Raw genomic sequence first — 16,935 nt, forward strand, 5'->3', positions numbered from 1 at the left:
CAACACAGGGAGTGAGCATTCTTACACATTCAGCAACAATCACCACAATCAGCACAGTTACCATCTGCCACCACAAAGCTGTCACAACAGTACTGACTATATTCCCTATTTGTACATCACATTCCTGTGACTTATTTTATAGCTGGAAGTTTGTACTTCTTAATCCCCTCACTTTTCCGGTCTATCCCCCCATCCTCATATAATACAGTATGTTAATTATAACTAAATAAAAAAAAATAAAAGGATCGCAATAGAATAAAAAAAGAGATAAAGAACAGTAACCCCATTTTCCAAACCTAGAAGTCTAGTGAAATAAATTAGGCCACATCTATGCAACCAAGTATGAGGTAGTCCTGAAAGATGAAACTGGGGGATACATTTAGGAATGTGGGAAGATGTTCATGATATATTACAAGAAAAATTGCCACCTTTAAAATAGTATGTATTTTCTTTAAAAATCTATAGAAACCTATACACAGGGAAAAATGTCTGAACAGTGTATACCTCTTCTGGCAGCAAGTATATCTAAGACAGGGAAATACAAATATTAAAAAAAAAAAAAATCCTCAAAGATGATAGTATTTTCTAATTGTCTTCAACAGATATGTATTACTTGCATAATCAAAACAAAGCTTAAAACATGAGTGTTACTACATTAAAAAACATAGCCTGAATATAAGAGCAGTGCTCACACTGTCTGATGTATCAGGAATTTGCTGGGAAAAGCCACAAATAGCATTATCCTTGGGGGCCCACTAGAATAGCAGCAAGAAAAGCAGCAAGGTGAAAGATAACAGGCTGAGGTTGCTGCCACCACAGGCAGCTAGAGTTCAGCTTGAAAAGGATGGAGGCAGTGGCTTGTGCATATTTCATAAATTCCAACTAGTCCAGGGATGACCGGCAGAGTTAACTATCCATGTTGTCACCGCTGCCATCTGTGGTATGAAAGCAGCATCGGAACAGAGTCAAGTCTGATGCTCCCTGGCTTTCTAGAGTTAAGGTCTCTTAAGAAGCCTTGGCGCAGGGCCCTCGACAAATGTTCCACAGCAGACCCCCTCGAGGAGTCTCCATCACCTCTTAATCCAAATATCTAAAGACCAGGATGGAGTAATGGGGAGAGGCACGTAAAGAAAAGTCTAGAAGAGGTGGTGAAGAAGGAACATGCAGCTGGATCATGAAGAGTCCACGGATGGTGAAAACTCTGAAACCTTCCTGCCTGTGAATGGTGCAGTGGCTTGGAGAATGACTTCAAGAGCCTAGACCTTTGGCAGGGCAAACAACTTGACCGGGATATGATATAAAGTACACAAAACCACCTACGAGGTATTCCTGCCAAAGCAGCTGAAGACGAATCAAACTAAATTCTCCAGAGTTTAGCACTAACTTCCATTTACAGAAAATACAGGGAGAGAGGGACAAGGATACCACAGGAAGCAAACAGACACATTTACAAGGGGGGACATTCCACAGGACAACTGACCTAGTTTCTTCCAGGACTACTGGCTTAATCACACAAAGCTTTAAAAAAAATGAGAGCTAGAATGATGGCTGCCATGACTGGAGGGACGGGGAAATGGGGAGTTCTTGTTCAATGGATACAGAATTTGAGTTTTTCAAGATGAAAAGTCCTGAGTATCCACTGCACAATAATGTGGCTCTACTTAACACTACTGACCACTTAAAAATGTCTGAGATGGTTAATTTTATGTCTTGTGTTTATCAGAATTAAAAATAAATTAAAAAATGAGGGCTTCTAAATTTAAACAGTTAAACCTTAATATAAGGAATATAAAAGCTGTTAGCTATACTAGGAATTGGGTGGAGAGAGGGGGGAAATATATTTCTACATTCTTCTTGGGGTCACACAAGGCATTAAAAAAAAGTGAGAAGAGATTGCTTTAGATTAAGAGAAACTTGAAATCAGACAACCAAATGCAATCAATAGAGCACATTTGGATCAAGGTTCAAACAAACCAGCTATAAAAGCACATCTCGGCAATGACTAGGAAAATCTGATTATGGTCTGGGTAAGAGCCTTTGTTTGAGTTGATTTAAAATTTTCCTTCTTAGGTAGATATACTGAAGTTTAAAGAACAGAGATGACACAATTGAAAGAAAGTGTGTTAAGCTAATAATAATTGAGGTAGTATGGAGATTTAGCAAAAATGGTGAAAGAAGAAATGGGATGGCAGACTGATAAGGGTGTGAGTGAAGCTATGATCCCAGGGAAAGCAGCAGATCTCACAAGGTAGTGGTGAGGTAGAAGTCATCATAAAGAAATGACAGGGTCTTCCTGGAGTGCATGGAGGTTACAGTTACAACCATTCAGAAAAGGATGAGGTCTTGTTGAAAAGTCACAGGAGCCAACTCAAAAGGACTCCCAGTGGCCAGAGCTGGAACAATTCTAAAATAAGTAATGGTCATGTTGAATTACAGCCCATGCCACAAATCCATGCTATATAAATAAATTACTGAATAAAAATCTAGGGGAGCAACTTTTCCTCACAGAATTCTAATTACTAAATGCAGAAGGGATGAGAAAAGTGAAAAAATCACCAGTATGACAGAGTAAAAACTGCTGTAGGTAAAACCCACTTGCTAGATTCTAGAATTCAGTAGGTAAAAGTTGGAGGAGAAATTGGAAGCTCTGCTGAAAGTTTCTCCTGAGAGATATTTATTAATCAGCAAGAGAAACAAATGAAGGTTAATTAACAACATCAACAATAAGCCATACTGACATTATCTTCCCTTCAGGTAGTGGTGGCAGGATCAGAAACAAATATACAGTGGGTGGGAGGGTGGTCCATGGGAGGAAACAGGGCCAGTCAGTGAGGGCTGTTCCACCAGGAACTTGGGAAACAAGGATGAGGGGCTGTGTAGTGAGCACTCATGTGGATCAAGTGCTCATTTGGCTGGTGCAGGCCCTAATGACTCATGTTGGTTTTTAAGTTCATGACTTTGGAGCCACACATCATAGGTCAGAAACAGCAGGATGAGAAAAAGCACGGCAGTGAATAACAACAGACACAACCCACCCTGCCAGGCCAGGAGTCAGATTCTGAGACACTAGGTCACCTGGTTCCCAGGTGTGTTTGCATCTGACCATCATTCAAGTCAGTGATGCAAAACCTTTACATTAGAACACTATGGCATGAAAGAGATTTTTAGTGCAATTCGTGGCTCATTACTTTTGAGTGAGGTCTGCTCAGCACAGAAATAGGACTTTAGGTGAAGCTGGCTGTGCTGATGATGCCCGAGTCCAACAACAGAAACCGTTTTCAAATACTCCTTCTTTTTTCAAAAATACAAAACCCCAAGCCCTCAAATATAAAACTACAAAAAATTCTACTTGATCAGTAGCAGATTTACGATCTACAAGACCAATTATAAGAAAGTGTTTAGCAAAAATATACTTCCCTGATCAGTGTCCCCAAAATTCATCTAATCCTAAATTGTAACAGAAATGGCTATGAGAATTTCACTTTAAAAATCTTTTTGACCCCCTAATACCACAAGTGTCCCCATCTGATTTAACATGAAATAACACTGAAATTACTAAAAAGAAAGGTGGCTTCGGTCAGTACAGATGTTACTTTTCTTCAGAGAGAATGTGGCAGGAATAAAACAAACCTGGGTTGAGCATCAAGATTTAAAATAAGTATCTCAGGGACTCTCAAAAACCAAACAATCGAACCAAACCAAGCTGGGGTTCTGTTTTTGCCCCATCACTTACAACCCAGGTCAAATCAAATGACAACCTGGAGTTTCAAGTTTGCTCTATCTGTACATATGAAATAAATATCCTCAACACAGGTGCAGTGCAGCATTCCTTAAGAGATCAAATAAAACACATGGCAATGTTTTCAAAATTATGAACGTCTATGTAAGTACATTACCAATTACTTCAGCTTTGTGGATTATCACCATAGGTACACCTCACACACCTTTTTACCATGCCCTTTGCTGATAAATCCCATGTGGTAAAGATATTGTAGGTCAATACTTCTGTAAAAATTCAGGCAACAGAGTTCCTGTCTGGAGCACACCTGCCAGTCACACATTTTTTGTCGGGATGTCAAAATCGAGGTTCTCTGTTCTATGGACACCACCAGAGAAGGACAAAATCTATCGGCTTCTTTCCCATGTGACAAAAATACCCTGTAAGGTTTTCTGCTTCAGTGACTGGCACACGTGCTGACTGTCCGTCTGCAAAAAGACTGTTCTATCCCCTTGCAACCGCTTGCTGTTTTCTGACTACACCATGACACGTTTTCAAGTTGTTAACAAGGTGGGAGGGCTGGTGCAAGACCTTCTTTCATTCAGAGCACTCCAAGGGTCTCTCTCCAGGAGAAAGCCTAAGAGGTTGAGAATGTTCTGACTGGACGTGTTTCAACAGTAATGGCACTCCAGGGGCTTCTCTTGAGAATGGAGTTGGTAATGTTGAGTGAGGCAGGAGGATCGGCTGAAACACTTCCCACACAGCTGGCACTGGTAAGGCCTCTCCTGAGCGTGAATCCTGTAGTGCTGGATGAGGCGTGAACTTTGTCGGAACCTTCTGCCACAGTCGCAACACTGACGGGCTCTTTTTCCAACGTAGTCGTGCTGCCGCTTATATCGAATCAAATACATCTTGTCTCGGGGTAACTCACGTGGAAGGGCTCTTGCTGCTTCGTGGGCTTTGAGATGCTGGAGACGATGCACAGCCTGGAGGAAAGCTTTGCCGCACTCGAGACGCTCATGGCAGTCCTCCCTCTGAACGCTCATGCGGCCGTAGACATCTGCACGCTGGGTCAAGGACTTCCCATCCCAGTGAGTCTTCTGATGCCTGCTGAGGTGCGGCATGAGGTAGAAGGCCTCCCCACACCGTTTACATACAAAGGGCTTCTTCCCCGTGTGGATTTGCTGGTGCTTCTCCCGGCCTCCTCGGGTACTGAAGTCTCTCCCACAAAATTCACATCTATAGTGTTTGTTCTCTTGGAGGAAAAATGAGTTGTGGGCCAGGCAGGACCTGGTGCAGACTCCAAGAGTAGTGTGCTCCTGGGGACCCTCTGCTAGCAGACTCTCCGATGGTTTCTTAAGTTCTGAGCTTTTCTCTAGTTGATCACCCTCGTGGCTTCCTTCCTGAGTTAGGGTCTTGGGGTCACTCATATTTGTGGGACTCAAAACTTCTGCCGGCTTGACCTGGTGCGACTCCAGCAGAACATCAGCACAAGACTCTCTCGTGTGGGCACACAAGGAGTCACCTGCCTCCAAATCCTCTATTCTTGCCCCCGAGGATGATTTCTCTACAGGCAGGCTTTGCTCTGGAGTTAGATCTTTGGTTTCAGATTGGTCCTCACAACCTAAAAGAAATGTAAAAGGTCCTCTACTATTTTTTACTCAGAGAAAAACATCATTATAGTAGAAACAGAAGAAAGAGACCAATCATTACAGACGCGTTAGTACAGAGGTTTGAGAGTTTTCCAGGAACCTAAGGAGAGAATGGGAGAAGGATAAAGAAGACAGTAAGCAAGGATAGGTGAGGGTGAGGCAGCAAAGACCATCTAGGAGGACTGAACATTGACAAAGATGCCAGAGGCACTGACAAGAGAATGAGAAGGAAACCAGAGAAAGAGGGGGGACTGGGGTTTGGCTGCAACTTCCAGACCATGCTTGGTACATCACTGCACTTTGGAGGAACTAATACAACTGTGGCCATAAAGGGATTCTACTGTCAGGTCAATCCGGGAGATACCGTACGATGCAAGTCAGCTTTCACTCTTGTAGGACTCTTCAGATCCCTTAAGCAGCATCTCAGATCTCAAAGAAGGGAAATGTAAGAGGTAGCATTTCTCGAACTGATCTTGTTAGGCAACACTTTTGGTTTTTTTTTTTTTTTTTTTTTGTAAAGAACCCCGATTATCATAATTCTGTAGGACTATTGGGGAAACACTGGAGTACACCGGTCAACACCTTCTCACTCAGAATAAAGCAACACAATTCCAACTCTTTTCTTGGCTCCCAATCTCTCGTTTTACCCATTCAATTCAACATTTACTAAACGCTGATTCCGAGCAAAGCATCATCCACCTGGATGTTCGTAAGTCTGTACAAAGACTCTAATCAGGCTATAAATGTACAAAAGGAGAGTTTGGGGAATTTCATCTGGGAATGGAAAAAGATCAGGCAGGGGAAGGCATTAGGGCTCAGAAAGCAGTGAAATGGGCGGCAATCTTATTCTGAGCAGACACTGACTATGGAAGTACACAGTCCTGGGGAGCAGCAATATAGGGTTCTACTAGGAGTATCTATGAGAGATGAAGCTGGATGTGACTTTTGGGCCAGGCTGGGACGGATTTAAATGTTTTGCTAGAAGTCTGGATTTTCTTTTGGGAGTGGTAAGAACCTGATGTGTGCTTTATAATGTCAACTCCCTGAGGACTGGAAAGAGCAGTGGTATCACACCAAGGTTTTCGCTTGTCTCCGTGACAGAGGAAAGACCTCTGATTTCTAGCTGTCAGGGGAAAGGCACAAATGAATGCAGGGGCTTGAACATTAGAGGGTAGGAAAACTGGCCTCCCTGGAGCTGAGCAGGAGAGGAAGAGATGAGCTTCAGAGAGGAGATAAAAGAAGTACTGAGTGAGCATGATGTGGCGTGGCCACACGAGCCCCTAAGGTGAAAGCACCTACCAGCCCTCTGCCTAAGCTGAGTGGGCTCTGAGGACCAGCTCCCAGCCCCTGCTCACTAAGCAGGGTTGTCTCCCCAAGATCCCGGTCTCACTGCTCACCTGGACATGTCACTGCACTCCCGTCTTCCTCCCTAGCATGTGACTCCTCCTCTTCCAGCTGTGAGATAATGTCAGGTTTAGGGAACTGGTACCCTGTTGAAGAAGGAGACTTATAACTTGGGGGTTCTGTCTTGTACCCTCAGGAACTCCCAGCCTGGTTTCTAAAGGCTCTGAGATAACAGGCAAGTGCAAATTTACACACAAGAAAAATAAAGCCTGTTTCCAAAGATTCTGCCACTAGGGACATATGCCAATGTCTGGAAACAATTTTGGTCATCACAGCTTACCGAGGGAGACCAGGTTCCTGTAATTTTCCAGCATCACCTCCCGGTAGAGCTTCCTCTGAGAAGCACTGAGGTAGGGTAATTCCTCTGGACTGAAGTCCACAGCCACATCCTTGAAGGTTACCAATTCCTGAAATACCAGATATACTCCTAAATGATTGAAATCCGGAATTATCCCAAAGAGGGGGAAAGGTATCTGATAAGAGGGGACTGACCATGAAGCACGCATTCAGACAAGCAGAAAGACTCTAATCCAAAGGTTTCAGGGACCTACAAGGGTTTCTTTCCTTTAAGTCTTTCTCATTAAAATGTTTTCTTCTCTGCAATCACCCTCTTGTTTCTTTCAGTCTTCTAACTTTATAGAGGCTTTCGATGGCTAAGTCAAAGATCTCTCTTGGGAAACGTCACACTGCACTTGAAAATATGTGGGTTATTTTCCAACATCTTTTGGTATTAACTTCTAACATAATTCCACAGTGATACGAGAACAGACTGTATATGATTTCAATACCTTCAGGCCATGACATTTTTGCACTTTATGTTCCTGGATATGTTCCAGTGTCTCCTAGTTTATAGTCTATGGGAACTTGAACAGAATTTGGATTCTCTTGTTGTGTGAAAACTATATAAATCTGAAGTATGTTGAATTTGTTCGTACTGCTTTCAGATCTACCACAGACTTCTACTTTTATTCATTCTATTAATTTTGAGTTTGATATTGAAAGTCCAACTAAAAACCTTAATTTTTCTACTTAAACATTAATTGTAATTTATAGTAGGACTTCCCTCATAGTTCCCTCATAGCTCAGTTGGTAAAGAATCTCCCTGCAATGCAGGAGACTCAGGTTTGATTCCTGGTTCGGGAAGACCCCTGCAGAAGGAAATGGCAACCCAATCCAGTATTCTTGCCTGGTCAGAGGAGCCTGGCAGGCTACAGTCCATGCAGTCACAAGAACTGGACATGACTTAGCAACTAAACCACCAACCACCACATAGTGGAATTATATGGAACTTTGTTGTGAACTCTCCAAGCCTCCTGTAAATGTGTTATCATATTTTCATAATTTAAAACATAGAAAAGAAAGAGAAAAAATAAGTATATCTTTCTTTTGTCTTGAAGTCTGAGAGAAGTGGGACTATTTCTAAGACAGCTCCTGCTGCGAATTTCTAGAGATCTGTGTGGGAGGAGAAAGATCCTTTTAAGTTCCTTAATAAAGAGAGAAAAATGCAAATAAAAGTTGAGCAGTATACCCCAGTCTCAGGAAAAAGAGACAGTTGGGTTTACGTTCTGGTTCTCTCTTATAGCTCGGTCAGTGTGGCTAGGTTAAGCCTCAGTGACTCATCCACAAAACACAAACAGTGCATAAATATGCAGAGATAGACAATCTTATTATAATGAGAAAATGCATTTCAAAATGACACAGTATGACTTTACACCCATTCAACTGACAAAAATTAAGAAGTTTGACAATACCAAATACTGTCTAGAATGGGGACTGTTGGTGGTGGTGGTGGTGTAGTTGCTCAGTCGTGCCTGACTCAAAATTTTGAGACCCATCCACTGTAGCCAAGCTCTTTTGTCCATGGGATTTCCAAGGCAAGAATACTACACAGCGGGTTCCCATTCCTTTTCCAGGGGATCTTTCTGACCAAGGATTGAACCTCCATCTCCTGCACTGCAGGCAGATTCTTTACTGACTGAGCCACCAACGAAAATCTTAGAATGTGGGCTTTTGAGACCTCTTAAAAGATGCTAAAAGTGAAGTTGCTCAGTTATGTGTGAGCTCAGTTGTGTGTGACTCTTTGCAATCCCGTGGACTGCAGCCTACCAGGCTCCCCCGTCCATCGAATTTGCCAGACAAGAGTACTGCAGTGGGTCGCCATTTCCTTCTCCAGGGGATCTTCTCGATCCAAGGATTGAACCCAGGTCTCCCGCGTTGCAGGCAGATGCTTCATCGTCTGAGCCACCAGGGAAATGTAAAGTGGTAAACCACTTTTGGGTCCAGAAATGTACCTATTCCTAGGTATATCTGCTCATGTGTACTGTCTTCTAACCTCCAAAATCTAGGCAAGACCCAAACACTCATTTATGGTAGAAGAGATAAATGTATGATGATATTGGGGCTCCCCTGGTGGCTCAGATGGTAAAGAATCTGCCTGCAATGCAGGAGACCCAGGTTCAATCCCTCAGTCAAGAAGATCCTATGGTATAATGAATGGCAACCCACTCTAGTATTCTCGCCTAGAGAATTCCATGGGCATAGGAGACTGTCAGGCTACAGTCCCTGAGGTTGCAAAGAATCAGACACAACTGAGTCACTCAGTTCAGTTCACTTCAGATCAGTCACTCAGTCGTGTCCAACTCTTTACGACCCCATGAACTGCAGCACACCAGGCCTCCCCGTCCATCACCAGCTCCCGGAGTTTACCCAAACTCATATCCATGGAGTTGGTGGTGCCACCCAGCCATCTCATCCTCTGTCATCCCCTTCTCCTCCTGCCCTCAATCTTCCCCAGAAACAGGGTCTTTTCCAGTGTGTCAGCTCTTTGCATCAGGTGGCCAAAGGACTGGGGTTTCAGCCTCAACACCAGTCCTCCCAGTGAACACCCAGGACTGATCTCCTTTAGGATCAACTGGATGGATCTCCCTGCCGTCCAAGGGACTCTCAAGAGTCTTCTCCAACACCACAGTTCAAAAACATCCATTCTTCGGCACTTGGCTTTCTTTACAGTCAACTCTCACATCCATACATGACTACTGGAGAAACTATAGCCTTGACTAGATGGACCTTTGTTGACAAAGGAACATCTCTGCTTTTCAATACGCTGTCTAGGTTGGTCATAACCTTCCTTCCAAAGAGTAAATGTATTTTAATTTCACGGCTGCAATCACCATCTGCCGTGAATTGGGAGCCCCAAAAAATAAAGTCAGCCACTGTTTCCACTCTTTTCCCATCTATTTGCCATGACGTGATGGCATCAGATGCCATGATCACTGGGCGAGTAACACACACATAATCACACCTCAGAAAAATCCAGTAATACAAACTAATTAATTACAATTACATGCAACATTCTTGGTAACAGAAAGCTGGATGTAAAAAGCAGGTATTGGAAGACTACCGAAGACCATGATACCCATTTTAAAAATATACATCTTTTGTGTTTTCACGGAAACATTATGCAGATCAATGAACTAGAGAGCATGTACTGACTGCCCAGCTTTTATAGAGGGGTTTATTTGGCCCACATGTGTTCTTTATTCTTTCTTCAAAATTTGTTAGTTGCCAACACCAAAATATTAGTATAATTCATATTATTAGCTGGATTTTTTGACTTCACTTTAAAAAATCAGAAGATCTAGGGATCAGGGTTCACATTCTCACATGGCACCATCAGCTGAAGCTGAGTCATAGCTGCCCCTTACATGGGGCAGATGCCCCCCAGTTTGTCACAATATACCCACTTACAAATTTTCTTTTATTACCTCAGTCGTCTCTGTGGGCATCTTCACTTGGGATCCTAGACACGGACACTGCAGGGACAGAGGGCTAGTCTCAGGAACAGATCATCTAGAACAACGTTTCTCAACCCTTTTCCCCTTAGCTCTTCCTCAAGGAGCATTTTTAAACACTTTCTTTTCCTAATTGTCAAACGCTTCCCCCCACCCGTGAATTTTTTTCTAAAGGAAGTGCAGCATGTTAGCTTCTTCTAGGTTTCAAAACATGATTTAACAAGAACATGAAGGAGCAAATTTTTAAAAATTCACAACAGTTATTTCTTATACAAAAAGGAGCATAATAATAGTACAAATCACACGAGGGTTGCTTTGACTAAGTCAAAAGTGGAGAGAAAATGGAATAATAAACAATGAAAAATTAATTCAAGAGATAGGAAGAGAGAAAATATTAAAGATGTGGTATGTGGTGGTGGCAATAAGTGTGAGAAAAAGCAGGAAAGCAAATACAAAGAGTCAGAAGAAAATTCTGATACAGAAGCCAGGGAAAGGCTCAGTTACGTAAAGTTTATGTAAAGACTTTAAGGAAATGAGGATGTTTAATTAGATAGAGGAGGTCTAGAAATCAGAAAGGGGAGCTCCTCACACTACAGAACTAAGTCAGAAGAAAACCTGACTCACCTGAGATCTAACAAATGGCTTCCTGTCAGACATCTTTGTGTCCTTCTTTTGGTGGTGTTTTGTGTTTCTCTCTTCTGCAAGGACACAGTTTGGAGCAGAGAACCCTAGAAGGGAGAAGGAATAACCACAGAGTTGAGTCCAGCCTGGCAGCACCCACAGACACAGAGAGTAGCCTGCCAACCCCTCACCTACCATGGGCAGAAGCAGCACTTCCTATGACAAGAGAAAGACCAAAAAAATCATTTCTCAGCTCAGTGTGGCAATTCCAGAAAAGAGGTTTGGTTATATCTCACCTCTAAATGCTTCCACGGATTTTCAGTGCCTTCCAAATAAAGCAAAAGTTCCCTCTTTATTTCTATCAATGGGCCTAGTTTCACCAACCATTTAGTCACCAGAGAACTTCAGTTTCTCAATTGTAACATGAAAATTACAATCATCTCTAGTTCTATGGGCGCCTGTAAGGGTTAAACATTACATATGTGGAGCACAAAGCAGGTATTAAAAAAAAAAGACCACAACTCTTATTACTACATCTTTTTCACTCAGGGATCTAGAAGACAACCACCACCTTCCCTCAGGAAACCTGAAGTCCTTCCTTGTTTGTGGTCTCTTTCCAAGAGTACCTTTCACTATTCTATAGATTCTTTCTCATACCCTAGCAAGCTCTTTCCCTTCTCTTGAATTTGAGCTCCATCAAAGGCTCTGCCTTTGACCAAGTTTAAAAATTATCTGGGACCATATGCCCTATGTCCACTGGAGGTGGTATTAACAGCCACGATTAATAAGATGACAGACTCTGGAGCCAGCCACGGAGGTCTGAATCCTGACTGCCAATTACTATTAATAATTGTGGACCACAGGCAAGTTGGGCTTCCCTGGTGGCTCAGACAGAATCCCTTGGAGAAAGAAATGACAACCCACTCCAGTCTTTTTGCATGGAGAATTCCACTGGCAAGGAGCCTGGCAGGCTACAGTCCATGGGGTCAAAAGTCAGACACGACTGAACGACTAACATGTTCACAGGTTAAGTTATTCAACCTCCCTGTGCCTCTGTCTTCTCATTTGTGGAAGGAGGGTAATACCTATCTCAAGAACTACTAAGAGAAGTAAAGCACTGTTATAAAATATTTAGAATGTAGTACATTTTAAGTGTCCAACATGTTTACTATTAGCATCTTCAAAATCCTTTTAACGAATGCAGGTGCACAAAACTGGACTAATCATAATCCTTGATACATCACCATTCAGCCATACATGACCCTCATGTTTATTTCAAATTTACTTCTTTATATTTTTCAATGTAATCAACCCATCCCACTGGTCCACTTCCCCGTCTTGTGCCCTTGCCTTTCTCCCCTTGTCTATTTTTATATATGTGTATATATATGTATATATATATATATATATACACACACACACACAATGCTTTGCTTTTAGTATCAGTTTCATTCAAAGGGCTATTAGGAGTGAATGGCTTTCTTCTATCATCAGTGAGATGCCCTTAGTTCCAATCTAGTTAACTTTGAGTTTCTAAGAGACCAGTCAAATTTTGGCAGAATTTAAATTTCAGGCCTCATATCTCCCATACTGCATGCCCTCTTTTTTTTTTTCTTTGACTGTGTATTTGTTTTGACTCCATCATCTGCTCCATGGTGCGGATCTTTGGCTGCAGCCATCGCCGGCAGAGATCCTGGATTTGGCTCACAGCTTGGGGAGGTCCTGTAACCGACAGGGACTGAAAAGACCTAAAGTTTTGATGAGAAACTCTTGGAGCCTCTGGGTTTGTTTTTGGGGTGGTTTCTGGATTTTTTTCTTGATCACAAGCTGGGGATTCCTCGAGATATCCAAAACCTCTTTCACGTGGAGCATTTTTACAGCTTGACCCTTCAAAGGATGGAGATACTCTAAAAGGCAGGCTGCTTCAAAGCACACTGCTGTGGAAGATGGTGGGCTGAGTCTTATCAGATGAAGAAGAGAGTCAGAAACCTTCGGATCTGCAGAAATTACACAGAGAGACTCACAAATGGCTTGCAGAGTTTAACTGGACAGTAGAGGTTATGTGAATCAAAGGAAGTTAGCTCATTTCACACAAATGCCTAAATGAATATTCACACAGATTTGCACATCTACAGAACGGTTGTTGCCTCAGTCAGTGTCAGGTCGAGAAGATCCACAGACACAGGCTAGAGAAATCTCAGAAATGGCACTGAAGGGAAGAGACTTGAAGCCCAAACCATAACGAACTGAACAAATTGATGAACCACCTAAGAAGATCCTTTTAAAAATGAGTTCATACAAAATGAGGAAAGATCATTACAATACATTCATCCTACAAAGGACTGGATCCCTATGCAAAACATATAAAGATATCATACAAATCTGTAGAAAAAGGCAGAGATCACTTAAATATTCGAATATATTTTCTTATTTCTTTATTTAAACATTTTAACTCTCGAACTAGAAGTTAGTCTGGGATAACATATGATGCTGCTGCTGCTGCCAAGTCGCTTCAGTCGTGTCCGACTCTATGCGACCCCATAGACGGCAGCCCACCAGGCTCCCCTGTCCACAGGATTCTCCAGGCAAGAATACTGGAGTGGGTTTCCACTGACTTCTCCAGTGCATGAAAGGGAAAAGTGAAAGTGAAGTCGCTAAGTCGTGTCCCGGGATAACATATGAGAAGACTATAATTTTTTCTTAACACTTTTCCGCCTACCATGAATTTAAAATTTGCTATTACTTCCTTTTTTTGCATGTATGATACCCCCACTGAATTTCTATCTCTATAGGCTGCAGCATAAGATTATGAGAAAGGAGTAGCAGAAATGACTGTGAAATCCTGGCAGCCTGCTTCTCTAGGCTAGCCAGGTCCCAAGCTAGAGCAGAGAGTCACAATCCCTTCTCCTCGCCCAGAGGGGAAAAGTAGGCATAAAAGCAGCTAATGTTAAATACTTGGGGGAAAAAAAAGCCAAAGAGTCCCTAAAACCATGAGTGGTGGTGGGTTCCTTGATTTCAGAGTAGGGAAGAAAGTTCAGAGAAATGGGGATGAGTGCTGGGAGAAGGGAGTGGAGGCCAGGAGATTCCAGGTGAGCTGAGGCTGTGGGAGGAGGGAGCAGGGACTGAAGGGAGCCACCAAAAGAAAAGTGCTGAGGGATGGGGAAAAGAGGAAAGCAAGGCCAGGCAGAATGCAGAGCTGGACCAGAGGAGGAGGAAGGGGGCAAGGTAAAGAGGAAGAACCAGTCTGGGCTAGGAGAGGTGTCCAGGGAGTAGGCGCCCAGAGAGAAGGGGTGGGACTGAGGCAGAGGAGCAGAAAGGAGAGGCAGAACTAAGGAGAGGAAAGGGGCCAGGACTGAGCGAAAGGATATAGAGAGGAGAGGTGTGATGGAGGGAGGAGGTCTGAGGCAAGAGGGGCAGGAAGGAGGGACCAGGGCCAGGGCAGAAGTGGGGGACCGCAGGAAGGCTGAGGGAGGGTAAGGGCTGGGAGAGGAGAGGTGGGCCAGAGCCAGGGGGAAAACACAGAGGAAGGTGGGACAGGAGGTAAAGGGGGAGCTGAACGAAGCAGCACCTCTGACATAAAGGGGGTGGAGCTCGGAGAGAGGCAGGAGCAGGACAGAGGGGAGGGATAATGGCAGGGCCAAGGCTGAGGGCACTGTGTTGAGGGGAGAGGAGGAGTCCTAAGAAAAAAGGGGAGTTTGAATGTGGGGGAGGCTGGGGGGAGGGGCCAGGGGGTCTGGAGAGGAACGGGGGTCTTCAAAGGCGAAGAAGGGTGGTTCTGGTGGGGGAGAGCGAGAGTGGGGTCCTAGAAGAAGAGGGCTGAGGGGCATCGTCGAAGGGGAGGGTGGAGGTCCTCATGGAGGAAGGAAGCTGTTCTGAGGGGAAGGCAGGGGGTCTCTGAGGGGGTAAACTGGGGGCCCCTCCAAACGGGGGGGGGTTAAGGGAAGGGAGGGGTCCTCGAGGGGGAAAGAGGGTTTTCTAGGGCGGGAGTCCTTGAGGAGGCCAACAGGTGTGTCTGAAGGGGAAGGCCCGGGGAGTCCTCGAAGGGGAGGGCAGGGGTCCGAGAGGAGGACGGAGAGGGTCCTCAGGGACCAAGGAACGCGTTCTTGGGGGTGAGAGCGAAGAGGCCCTAAAAAGGGAGGGGCTGTTGGGTCCTGGGACGGGGAGGAAGGTGCGACGCGGGAGGAGGAGAGCGGGTGGAAGGCCTTCCGGCTGGGGAAGCATTGACAGGAAGCCGGGGCGTGAGCAACAGAGAGGCCGCCGCTTCCTCGCGTCCTCCTCAGAGCTGACCTGGCCAGGGCGGCCTCCCGCACCCCTTCCCCTCAGGGCCGCTACTTCGCGCCTCCCTTTCCGTCGACTTCCCCGCGAAGAGGAGCGTCTGCTCCGGCGTCCCTGAGAGGACGCCCGCGCCTCCTTGCCCGCGAGCCGGGCCCTCACCCCCAGGGCCTCTCCCTTGCGTCCGGGCCCAGGACGCCGCGCGCTCACCTCGCAGACGGACACCCTCGCCTGACGGAACCTCTGCACCTCGGTCTTGCAGCGCAAACCCGCCAGGCAGGCGCTACCAGCGGTCTGCGCATGCGCCCTGTGGGACGGCCGGTGCAGAAAGCGCCGCGCAGAAAACGCAGGCCGCTTCTGGCCGGCTCCGCTGGGCGGGCCCGCGAGGACCACGCGGCCTAGAGAGGGCTGGGAGGGGCCGGAGGACTACTTCCTTTAGATGCTTTACGAGTTTTGGCAGTAGTTAGCACGTGGTTTAAAACGGTTTCAAAATAAACAGTATGCAGTGAAAAGCCTTCTCACTTTGTGTGTGCCACCGACCAAATTCTCATGCTATAAAACCACGGAACACTCAGGTGACCGGTGCAATTATTTGAATATGTATGAATAATTATACTGAATAATTATGAAAGTGTGAACATGATTTCAGTGTCCTTCCACAGTGTCTTTATGTATATGTAAATAGAGATATGTGCGTATATACATATGTGCATTATACACACATACATGTGATTATCATTGATACATATTATAAATATCTATACTATAAATTCGGTAGATATTTATCTGTAATAGATATAAATATTTTAAATATAAAATATATTTTCTAAGTAAGAAATGTGACGATGTAACACAACCTATAATGTGACACAATGTGGTATATGCTGTAGCTTAAAATGTGTACTTAAGTGATACTAGTACTTCCTTGATAGTAATATAAGGCTTCCCTGGAAGCTCAGTTGGTAAAGAATCCGCCTGCAATGCAGGAGACGCTGGTTCGATTCCTGGGTCAGGAAGATCCACTGGAGGAGGGATAGGCTACCCACTCCAGTGTTCTTGGGATTCCCTTGTGGCTCAGCTGGTAAAAAACCACCGGCAATGCAGGCAGACCAGGGTTCGATCCCTGGGTAGGGATGCTCCCCTGGAGATGGGAACGGCTATCCACTCCAGTATTCTTACCTGGAGAATTTCATGGACTGTTGAGTCCATGGGGGTCTCAAAGAGTCAACTATAACACATATATCATGATGCCACACAGATTCATATTATATGTAACTATTTGTTTGTACAAAAACAGTAGAAATATTTTTAGTTGCAAAAATACTCATAGTCTCATTTCCTACTTTTTTTTATACAAAAAGTGGCAGACAGTACCCATTGTTCTATGCCTTCATTTTTTCCTATCTTGGAGACCTTTTTATATCAGTACAAAGAGAATATGCCTAGTGTTTTTGATCAGCTATTTGAACTCTGTTGT

General features: G+C 44.3%; 1 protein-coding gene across 1 annotated transcript; it reads right to left on the minus strand.

Annotated features, from left to right (window-relative positions):
- Window positions 1–1,814: 1,814 nt before the first annotated feature.
- On the minus strand, window positions 1,815–15,849 carry LOC145537541 (zinc finger imprinted 2-like). Its single transcript, XM_081568242.1, has 6 exons — window positions 15,669–15,849; window positions 11,190–11,293; window positions 10,539–10,586; window positions 7,055–7,181; window positions 6,768–6,860; window positions 1,815–5,342 (listed from the first exon to the last, which is right to left on the minus strand). The coding sequence occupies exons 2-6, from the start codon at window positions 11,220–11,222 to the stop codon at window positions 4,390–4,392; spliced, it is 1,254 nt and encodes a 417-aa protein (XP_081424368.1). The 5' UTR covers window positions 11,223–11,293; window positions 15,669–15,849; the 3' UTR covers window positions 1,815–4,389.
- Window positions 15,850–16,935: the final 1,086 nt, after the last annotated feature.

This window comes from Giraffa tippelskirchi, chromosome Y (genome assembly GCF_054371585.1).
Source record: "Giraffa tippelskirchi isolate mGirTip1 chromosome Y, T2T-mGirTip1v1.2.pri, whole genome shotgun sequence".
In the NCBI taxonomy this organism is placed as follows: domain Eukaryota; kingdom Metazoa; phylum Chordata; class Mammalia; order Artiodactyla; family Giraffidae; genus Giraffa; species Giraffa tippelskirchi.